The sequence below is a fragment of the Scleropages formosus genome, chromosome 13, assembly GCF_900964775.1.
Source record: "Scleropages formosus chromosome 13, fSclFor1.1, whole genome shotgun sequence".
Lineage (NCBI taxonomy): Eukaryota > Metazoa > Chordata > Actinopteri > Osteoglossiformes > Osteoglossidae > Scleropages > Scleropages formosus.
Window position 1 is genome coordinate 15,760,295 of NC_041818.1, and position 11,653 is coordinate 15,771,947.

Here is an 11,653-nt window from a genome sequence, read left to right on the forward strand (position 1 = left end):
AACAAGGAATATCTGACATCCCAGCGATCCTTAGAAACGACTCCTGTCAAGACCATTCTTTCAGCCGAAACAAGGTTAGCTGCACTGGGAGCATACAGTATATATCAGTACCCCATAGGCATAATAGAACATATTGAATAATGCATTATGTTGGATTTAGCTTCCATGTCAACGGTCCAGACAGTTAAATACATTACTGCATGTTAACAGATAAATGCTATAAGTCATACTCAGTAATTACACTGAACATCCAATTAAAAATAAAAAAGGTTTTCTGTTATTATTGGTTCACACATTTCATGGACCTATGATAATTTAATCTAAAAAATGAATGCGGCAGCCTAACAAAATTAGTATTCAGGTTTACCTGGCATTGTTACAGTCTTAATGGATTTCATTAGTGTGACTGTGCTTTGTAGCTTTATTCGGGCTGTTGCACGGTAAAGCTGTTGTCACCTGTTCGGCAAAAAGATCAGGGCTGGAGTTTCAGACCGCACAAAAGACGCTGTACAGCTTAAAAACTGCCACGCGCACATGAACCCAACAATAAATGCTTTGCATGTTTTTAATCAACATTAAACTCGAGATATCAAATGCTTGTGTGTCATGTTTGTCAAGCTTATACAAAAAAATTATTTCGATTTTATGGTTTCTGCAGTGCGTACGGCTGTATTTCTAAATATTATACGGCAGAAACACGAAATTGGACCGAATGACACCTGTCTTTGGAATTTATGAGGATACAGAGGTCAAAGAATTGCGGACTTTCGGGGCTTGCAGACGTCAGCGATGCTGTGAATTTACTGCCGTCCAGCAATGCATCCTTTTAAGCCTAATTGAAGATGTGGCATACGCAGTGTGAAAATATGCTGTGGGCACAGATTTCTATGGTGCGGCTGTCTTGCTAAGTTACTACTTTTGCCACTTAGTGCGTGAGATTTTACTGAAGCCTCAGATCCAGTCCTGTGGCACATTCATTTCTGTGTCCAGCTTTCTGAATGGCTTCTTATCTACAAGGCCGCTGCAGCTTTGGAGCTGACGGGCTGGACAACAAAGTATCATTCATATTTTAATTTCTTAATTTACATTTGCCATCCCTGGGCACATTGTTGGTACTCTAGCCTCCACTCGCTTGGACGAATATCCCTTTGCGATGCAGGGTGTCTGCTACTCAGATGACAGTTGTTTTCGAGATCCTCCAGTATGTGGCTCTGGTTACGGTAAATAGTGCCAAGTGTACAAAATACTTGTACAAGTATATTGGGTATGGCCATTGTTCCCAATCAGACCTGACAAGCTTGTTAAACGTCTTCTTCTTACAGCCATATTATTAAGCAGGAGTGAAAGAAAGGAATTAAACGGAGAACAACCAACAATTCCAGGCCCTTGGAGTCGCTCAAGCCTGGGAGCCTAATTGCGATGGTGAATATAAATGATGGCTGCCATACATTGAACCCGAAAAGACAGGCCCACCTCCGGACACCCTGAAGCCCCATTACCGTGACAGCCAGGATGTAAGTGACAGTGACATGGGCATCCCTGTCTCGGCAGGATGCAGAGAGGCAGGATGGCAGCGGCTGTAAGCATTCTTGCGGCCTCCAATTTTAACTGTGATTAATTGTTCATGGGTCCATGCATGTTTAACAGTCTGTGGGCTTTATTACAGGAAAACACTGGGGACCCTGAGTCTCGAGCACAGAGGTGATCTGCCATATGTAAGAAGAATAGATTTATCTATCGTTGGAAGATTTGTTAAAACTGTAGACAACAAAAACACATGCATGAGCATATAATTAACAGGCCTTTCAGCTGATTTATTCATTCCTCAAACCATTATCAAAAACTGCTTGCCCAGTGCAGGGGTCCAGACCCTATTACAGAAGCACAGGGTGTGACAGAGGGTACACACCGGATGGGGCGCTTGCCCATGGCAGAACAATCAAACACACACATTCAGCTCACACTAAGGTCAACAGTTAACTTATATGTATTTATTTAGATGACACTTTCTCCAGAGAGACTTGCAATGTTATATCATTTACAAATATTTACCCATTTATACAGCTGGGTAATTTTTACTGCGCCAATCTTTAGGGTGAGTGCTGAAAGGCACTACAGCTAGAGATGGGATTCAAACCTGCAAGCTTTGGGTCCGAAGGCAGCTACCAGCTACCGGACACTACCAGCTGTCGCAGTTCAGCTGAAACATGTGTTCAGACTGTGGGAGGAAACAAGAGCACCCAGAGGAAACCCACGCAAACACGGGGGGAGGACACGGACTGAGTCAGATTCAAACCCATTTGAACCCGCAGCTCGGCAGTTGTGAGGAACCACTGCGACGTGCTGCACCACCGTGCCACCGATTCCTACTCATATAGAAATAACTAAATGTACTGAGGGCGGAGTACTTGGGTCATAATCTCTGCTTCCCTAAAGAAACATCTTTGAAGTGCAGGAGGCTTTGAAACTACTCACAAACAGTTTGGAAGCAAGTCAATGTTACAAACAATTTGTAAAAACAAACACAGTCTTTAGAGTGTTATCTGTAGTGGCTTTTTTGACGTTATACAGAGTCTGGTAGGATGGCTTGCCGCAGCCCTCTTGCACCCTGGAGGTAGCACTCTGGTATCTCCAGTCTGTGGCTGACTTCTCGTGTGCTTCTGTATCGAGGGAAGCAAAACACTCACTGGCTCCCCTTTCAAGATTTACTTCTCACCCAGTGGAAACAGGCCCCGCTGCAGCCCGTACCCCCACGGCGCAGCGCGTGAAATAGGGCACTCTCAGCATCCGGCCCCTTTCCGGCCTCCTGATAACTAGGTTTACTCAAAATCACTTAGTGGTGCGTGTCGGAATCGGGCTTGAAGAACGAAAATGAGCACATCAGTAAGCCATTGTGAGAAAGAAAATGGACCAAAGCTATCAGGCTAATCTAGCAGCAGAGCAAGAGAAGAGGCAGAGAAGTGCAGCATAATGCATGAGTAAATAAGTTTGTCATTCATCCGCGGAACGCAGCGTCGCCAGTGGTGAAGATTACAGGCACAGCTGGAACTGTGAAATGAGACTTTGCATCAGATCTGAAATGTGGAACATTATGACTTACACACTAATGCCTAGAATGCGCTACAGTCTGCTGTGACACGCTTCACATATCTGTCAAGGGGAGTGATGGTCTTTTCCTCAAAGCCAGTGGCAGTTGTTCTTGGGCCAAGCAGCGGTGCCACTGTGCGCTTTCTAACAATCGCTCTAATTGTCGTACACAGCGCTACGCTGCCACCAGCCAGAAGAGCTGAAAGCACAAAATACCCCAGATTACGCCCTCTTTATATCCGAATTACTTTGTGACTGCAGACCATAAATATTCCTGCTTCTTTCACCGGAAAACAGTTTTGTAAATCACTTAAGCGAGAGCTCCGGGGGACAACGCGGTTATGAAAATGTTCTATTTTGGCGCTTTTTTGTTTTTTCCGCGCTCACTTTCAGTACAGATGATGCTACGCTACTCTTCACATTATGGCAATTTATAGATTTCCAAACAGTTTTCCGAATCCCGCTATCCTTCCCATCCACGGTGTGCTCGTTTTCCCCATTTCCTTTTGTCCATGATTAATTGGAACTCAGAGTTTATGTGAACTTTACTCTCCACCAAAAACGAAATTCTCCTTTTGTGAAAATGGTAATGTTTTCGCTTTATGTTGTCTTTTGCATATGTATTCACTTTCTTGCATGTATGCATACATCTTAGGTACAAATACACATAAATACATATTAGGGAGTGCAAGGTCATTCTGAGACCGAAAATATTACATTTAACAAAAATACATAAAAATACTGAGCTGTAGCGTCCATCTTCTAAATATTATCCAAGTAGCTGCTAAGAGCTTTCAGAGGTTCCATCCAGAGACGAGACGTGAGCCGGCGCTGCAGGAAACGGAGGCGATAGCCATCAATATACAATCCATTATGTTTTTGCATCTCCCTGCCCCCATCAAATGGAGTTTTTAAAAAAAAAAATCTGCATATTTTCCCTTGTGAAAGAAAATAGACTTTAGTACAATGAAATCTATGAATGAATACTTATGAATACTTCTGCAGTGCTATGAATACTTGTGTGTAGAAGCTGAAAGACTGTATTTGGTGTAAAAACAATCAACCAGTATCAGTTGTTCAAATACCGGCCATGTTAGGAACTTCCTTAAGTCTGAAAGCAAAACATAAATAAATAAATAAATAAATAAATAAATAAAATACAGGGAGATGCAAGAAAAAATTGTATTTTTCTATTTTTTTTTTTCAAAGCAACTCATATTTTACTTATTTGCATTGCCTTTTATTATTTACAGAAGAAATCTAGCTTAAGTATCTTACTCAAGACTTCAAAAGTACTACAACCAGGCCCTTTTTTGGGATGTGAGCTGATAACCTACAGACTGTACACATTTGTTCTTGAGCACTATGCTACTGACCTGCTGCCTATATGGGTGTAAGGGCAGGGTCTGTGAGACCATGCAGCAAAATACAGGCCACAGTCAGCAGTGCTGCAGATTTTTACAGGGAGTATGGACAATGGCCTCTTTATTAAAAGACACACACACACACACACACACACACACACACACAAATGCAGAGAAACGATCTGTTTGTCTGAAAATGGACAGGGTTAACATTTAACACATGCGCATCTTGCCTCAAAACCTTCTCTTCTTGACTCCTTTTTACTGACATCAGACTGAAAGTTCTCTAAGCTACATTTACAAATTTGATAAAATTAACAGAAAAGGTTATAAAAGAAAATCTTCCCTATTTCATATTACTGGTCTCAGGCTAATAAACCAATTAACCATCGCTCCACTTGTATCCCCCAACTTCAATTTCATTGCAGTTCTTTAAAACAGCTTCGATCTGATTTCCAGAAAGTTCCAGCTAAATTCTAGTATTAAATTTTTCTTCAAGCCACTTTGCCACTCTGTGTGTTGTGCTTCCTCTCTGTGTTCAAACGAGCAACTCCATGGTGCTGGAGAAACAGGCAAGAAGCAGGGAGGCAAATGCACAGTTTAGCAAATGCGACCCTGCAGCAGCTCCCCAGACGCGGGCCGGTCAGTTACACCCAGGGCCAGTTTTCACGGCAAGACAAGCGTTCAAGGTAGCAGTGGGAATGAGGGAATGTACAATGCTCGGCTGGGTTCGCCGAGTCGAGTGACATCACCGAACTCACTGAAAGGGCTTCCTCCTCCTCTTCTGCCCACGCAACGCAGAGAGCAGGTACGGTGAAGGCAATGAACAGAGGCCCATTGCTCTGCATCATCATATGGTCTTTTCATTTACTTTTCAGATGCATTCATCCAAGCCATCTTAGATTAAGAACCTCGTTCAAGGGTGCAAAAGCAAGTCGTCCCCTGGGACAAGAAGCAGCAGCTTCGGATTCTTCGTCGCCATCCTACCTGCTGGCCTATGCAGCCGTCAGGTGGCACCAGTAGGGGTATTGACCAGTGTTTAGGGGCAACTAGGCTCCTTAATTTGTTAATTACAGCCATTAATACCCTTCTTCCTTGCTCGCCACAGGATGCTGACAGGAGCTGTTAGAGGCTAACAGATTGAGAGCACTTGACAAGGTCAGGGCCACTGGGCAAGTTCTCTGCACCAGTAGACCCATGGCTCCAGAAAGCTGACTCAGCCGACCTCTAAATCCCACGGAAATCTCCAATACCCAATCAATCACAGCACGGCCTGCTCGCAATGTGACGTATTGCTGGGGAAAAAAAAAAGTCCCTAATAGTCCAAAATCCACAACTACTACAAGGAACAGTCATATTTGTAGAGGATTTGGTCATCCAAGAGCCTTGAAAAACACTCAGATTACATAGATTTAATACCACAGGAAAACCCTGAGCAGAACCAGAGGGAGATTAAGGAAACACTACACTCCAACCCCAAACTCCGACTATATGATCACATGACGTCCACGAAAATATGCATGCATTAAAGTCATCCGAATGCCCGCAGCATAAACTACTAGATTGGATTAAGAAAACACTGCAACATTGCTTACTTTGGGGGACCATGGCTGCAAGCAGTTGGCATAGCAACGAACAAGGAAAGCCATTTCCTGAAGAGGCTGAAAGTTTTCCTTGCAGAAGAGGAACCAAGCGGACACAGGTGGTGCTCCTTCGATTGGGTCCAACGGGAATCTTCCTAGGGAATCATCATGGCAATGGGTGTCCAGGTCCAAAAGAGTTAAGTCCAAATACAGATTTACATTCAGTTTAGGAACCTCCGCTTAATGGCAAACGTGAAATCTATGACAAGCTACGCAAAGGCAGAATGATGAAAAAGTTGCAAATGCCAGTTGCACTGAGCCCCGAGCAGCAGATGAGAAAGTCTCCCTGTTTTTCTTCTCCTAGACCCTGAGAGTTCTGCCTGCAACCCACCATCACAGCTGCGGAGACCAGAAGAAAGCTACAATCCTGGAATTTTAAAGATGCGAGCCGATCTGCAGGTCCATAATAAAAAATGATGTGCTGTGGCGCACCGGCGATCACCTGTACCGCGCCGAGGAGCCACTCATCCCACAGTGAGGAAAGTGAGCCTCGGCATTCTGCCACAGCAATGCGCACACTGTGTGCAAATCGCCAGCAGCATCCTTGCAGCTTCCAGCTTTTGGTTCCCAGAAGCCAAAAAACAATGTTTGTGACTGGGTGTAGTTTCAGCTGCCTCAACTCCCTCGGAGAGAGAGAGAGAGAGAGAGAGAGAGAGAGACGTGGGGAACTAATGAGCCCAAGTCGGCAGTCTTGTCTCTTCGGCGGCAGCCCCGGTTCGCTGCAGCTTGAGCTTCTCTCCTACGCCGCCGCCGCTAGCGCGCCAGTCCATCTCCTGGGCCAGACTGCCAGCGTCTGTCCCTTCTTCCGAGTGCGCATCCCCAGCTCGCAGGCGGCGCGGCAGCTCCCCCCGGAGAACCGCCCATCGATCGGACGCTCCGGCTGCAAGACGGAACAACCGAGCAGCAGAGCGGAGTGGGAGGAGGAGAGAGCTGAGAGAATGACATCACCTGTATGGGGAGAGGGAGCGCGCTGAGCCAAACTGCATTAGACCCATTGGCTGTCTGGCGGGGAAAAGAGTGTGTCTTATTGATCGGGGATCATGCATGCAAGGCCCCCTGCATTTGTGCACCTAAAAAAAAAAAAAAAAGAGTATAATAAATAACAAAGTGAGTCCGTGAATCAGCCGCAGATGAGATGTGCGTAACAAGCAGCTGAAATCAAAACGAGATGCGCGGATGTGCATATTTATTTATTGTGCGTCGCGTGGCGCGACAAAACGCCCGAGCGCCTGAAAGCCGAACGGCACGCGCTCAGTGAAACAGCTTTGATATGTAATGCGGTGCGTTGCTTTTTTTTTTATTTATTTTTTTTTTACAGCACTTTAAAAGGCTGGAACAATCACGACTTGTGACCCAGATCTTGCCTGGTACAGGGAGAATGAGACAATTAGCCATGCTGCTATTATTATAGCACAGATAGTCTAAGGCGAAGGAATCGGTGTCAACAGCCAAAATACACGCTATAAATCTTTACCAACCACTGCAGCAGTTCAATAAAGAAAACTACATTTTATTTTGCTCTCAGTTTCCCCTCATGTAAGGATGACATCATCCCTTTCAGCAGCAGCCAATGGGAGGTGAGCACCGACTGCTATTTGCTCAGAAGTGTGTGCGGCGCTCAGATAGATACGCTGAAGGTTGGGAATGTGCTCTCCTTCGGTGATGCTGCTGGCTGCAGGAGGCAATGCGGAGGGCATCCCCCCACCCAAAAATAGATTTTTTTTTTTTTTTTTTTTTTTTTTACATTGAAGAGCAGCTTCACACGGCAATGCGTTTGCCTCTCGAGGCCAGGGCACGTCGTGTGCTGCATTCGTTCTCATCTTTTATGTAAGGCATCATCGAGCTGAAGATGCAGCAGCACCCAGTGTGCGTATGTGCGTGTGTGTGTGTGTTCACAAACCGCCTGCTGCAGTCCTTCAACTTATCATCCGAAATTCATGTCAAAGCCTCCGCCCAGGATCATGCAGAAATCCTCCTGCATCTCCCCCAAATCACACTGCAATGCTTTATGCTCTATTTTTACTTCAAAAACTGCTCCATGTCTCTCACAGGTGAACATTAAGCATCTTCATTACAATATTCGGGTTGAATGCATGAAAAGAATTACCCTGCTTACAGTATGTTGCTTCTAGGTACGGATGTCTAAACTGCAGACTCACCTGTTGAGGGAATGCGATGTTCATGCACACAGAAAGGGCCTCATGAGGCTCCTCTTTCAGGTCCACCTGGTTAAATTTATCATCTTAACTGAATGTATGCAGATAAACAGGACATGCAGTCAGAACATTATTTAAAAATGTATATAAGAATATATGGACAAAAACAGAATAGACCTGAGTTAAAAAATTAAATTTAAAAAAAAAAAAATTGTCTATGTGCAGGTTTTGTAGATGCACGAGTGTAAGACTAGGACCTGTCACCACCTTGACCAGGACTGGTTGCTCACAGAGTCGACGTGAAACACAGTGGGATGACAGCAAGTGCGAGGGCTTTTCACTGCAGCGGAAAATAACAAAGTGGAGTAAAAAAATATGAGCCGCTCCCCGGAGTGGGTTAGTGGGGTTGCAGGGTGGTCATCTCCGTGGTGACGTAACCTCCTAAAATTAGCAGCAGCGGCGGCAGCGGTGATGGTGGCAGTGGCAACACTGGCAGCAGCAGAAATGCAACAGAATAAAAATATTTCTCTTTGGTTACCAGCCATGAAGCTTTCCATGTCGCAGACATGTCCCCTCTGCCCGACTCTGTCAGGGAAACACACCAGCAGGCTGCATGGTAAATCGGAGCATCTGAAAGCAGATCTGCAAAGCAGAGAGTGGATCATTGTATTGCTGGGGTGTTTCCCCATTGTCATTTACACAAAGGGGGCAATTTCTGCACCGCTGCTGTGCGTGCTGCGCTGAAGGCCGAGAAGCTGGATCCATCGCCCCGGCAGAAGAGGTGGGAGGAACCGCAGATGGTGGCCCCCATCGTGAGCACTGCGAAAGGCCCACTTTGTCACACGGCATATTTTGAACTTTGACAGGAAGGCAAAGCACAGGGGCGTGTGCAGCACCATGTGGTACAACATCGCAGCGCGTACACAGATGCAGATGATGAGTTTCACGCAAAGCCCGATCTATGTGCTCTGTTCACCATGATGTAACCCCAGGTTTCCAAGGCAGCACACAGCACTAAGAAAAAATACGCACGAGTACAACTCCATAGCATAAAGGCCTCTGGTGTCTCTCCCATGCATGTGTTCTGGAGATGTAGAACAACACTCAAAATGCAACATATCACAATGCAGAGATGCTGATGAGGATCACATCACAACAATATTTCCAGTATTGTCCTGGGAGGAAACAAATTAAAGAAAGAAGGGATAGTAGGCAGGTTACAGGATAAAGCCAAGTACTTCATTAGTACAGTATTTACAGTACTGCTCTAGAGCAAGGTACTTACCATAAATTGCTCCTTTAACAATAACACAGGTGTATACATGGGTAAATAACTGCTTAACATTGGAAGCTGCGTTTAAAAAAACTGTCAGATAAATAAAATATAATTATTTGATATTAAGTGCATTTTGTACAGTACATACATAGACTATACTGTATATATTAGGATGGCCCCTTCACAAAGATGACCCAGAAAATCATGAAGCATTTCGTATTTGACATCATTAAGCCACTTGGACAAAGGTCCTAAATAAATAACTAATTTCTCCTTATCTTTGTCAGAGCTGCCATGATGTTTTTTTTTTTTTTATCATGTTGCAGGACAACGGTACACAGGTAGCCAGAATTAGCATTAGTCTCAGCAAAAGGAGTGAAGATGAGGTTTAGGTGTTTGTGTTATGTCCTGCTGGGGTGAAATATGAAATGTCCATCCCACAACACTGAATTTATCTACACAGTACATTTGGTAATGTTGTGATTGCTCAGGTAGGGGGCGCGGTAGTGTAGTGGGTTGGACCGGGTCCTGCTCTCCGGTGGGTCTGGGGTTCGAGTCCCGCTTAGGGTGCTTTGCGACGGACTGGCGTCCCGTCCTGGGTGTGTCCCCTCCCCCTCCGGCCTTACGCCCTGTGTTGCCGGGTAGGCTCCGGTTCCCCACGACCCTGTATGGGACAAGCGGTTCAGAAAGTGTGTGTGTGTGTGTGTGTGTGTTATTGCTCAATCATCTCTATTTAGTCACACAGCAAATGTGGCAAAAAAGGCAAAGCATGTGGCTTTTTATTTATGCAACTTCACTGCAATGCTCAAATGTTCGTATGTTACACAACTGATTTAAAGAAGACTGCAGAAGAAAGACGTGGTACGTGCGGGTATGGCAGCACAAGAAACCCTTCTGCTCCCTAACCAATGGCCTTTCACAGATCCTGTTTGTGTAATCGGCTGCAGATGCAGATGGGAAGATGATGTTTACGAATAACATTTGACAAAAACAAGGAGGGGAAATGGGTCCTTCCCTTGAAACCAAGAAAACAGCTGGAGTACCGTGACTTTGATGTGACATAATGTTTAAGACCAGAAAACGAAGATGCAAAACCTCAAACTTGATCCACTGCCTAAATGGAAGGAACTGAACGACAGGAATTGGAAACATGGCGACAGATAATGTTATAGCAGTGAGACCATTTTCGACTTGCTTCGACATCGTCCCTCATTATGCACCAGATATGAATCCCATTTGCTGGGACTGTGGCTGGTTGGCACTGAACAAGTTAAATGTTTGATGTTATCGGCGCTTAATGGAACACATAAAAACCACATGCAGTATTTGATTAAAACTGCAAGTATGAAGAACTTTCTCACATTTTCCACAACGAACACGCGTGGTCCACATCTGTGATGCTTCCAGTCCAAAACTAAAATCCTTTCTCACAGCAACTGGTTCACACCTGCTGAAGTTGTTAGTAACCACACCAAAACGCCTGGTGGGTTAGCACCCGATACCTTTTTAAATATCACCCACTTAACCCATATACTGACTGACGACTGGGAGCACAGGCAGTGAGAAACACTTCTTGCTCCGGGGATACTTCCGGAAAAATTCGGGTGCCTGTTTAGCTGTGACCTTTGAAACTCCAGTGACTCAGAGAAGAACTCGCAGGCAGATGTGTCTGCAGCGAGTGAGCGCCGCTCTAAAGGTCTCCCCACGGAGAAGGAGGGGAGCGAGGAGCTCGGCAACAGTCACCTAGAGAATGAGAAGGACATGCAGTCCTGCAGACCTCCAGCGATGACTTTAGGGAGGTTCATTATGCAAATAACATAACATCACTGCAGATCCAAAGCTGATAAACACACACAATTAAATAGTCTCATATCAAGTAAAGAGCAGTAAATTGTATTGCATTTAAACCAACTACAAAGGCAACTTAATTATTGGTTTTTTTTATTACTTTATTAAGGAAAGTAGATAAAGAGAGTGACATCAGACTGTACTGTTGAAGACAGACGAAAGAGATTCAATTACTTACTATACAGATTTAACAGATCCTTCGTTCACATTAATGTAAAAAATTAAATTATATTCACCACATTTTGGATAACCAGAGATTTCTAGTTCGATTAGTGTCTA

General features: G+C 44.7%; 1 protein-coding gene across 1 annotated transcript in view; it reads right to left on the reverse strand.

Annotated features, from left to right (window-relative positions):
* Positions 1-6,991, reverse strand: part of LOC108929682 (rap guanine nucleotide exchange factor 6-like) — a 31,587-nt gene extending 24,596 nt beyond the window's left edge. Inside the window, exon 1 of the mRNA XM_029257648.1 lies at positions 6,047-6,991. Within this exon, the coding sequence (XP_029113481.1) occupies positions 6,047-6,100 (54 nt within the window). The 5' untranslated portion in view covers positions 6,101-6,991. The remainder of the gene's footprint in view (positions 1-6,046) is intronic.
* Positions 6,992-11,653: the final 4,662 nt, after the last annotated feature.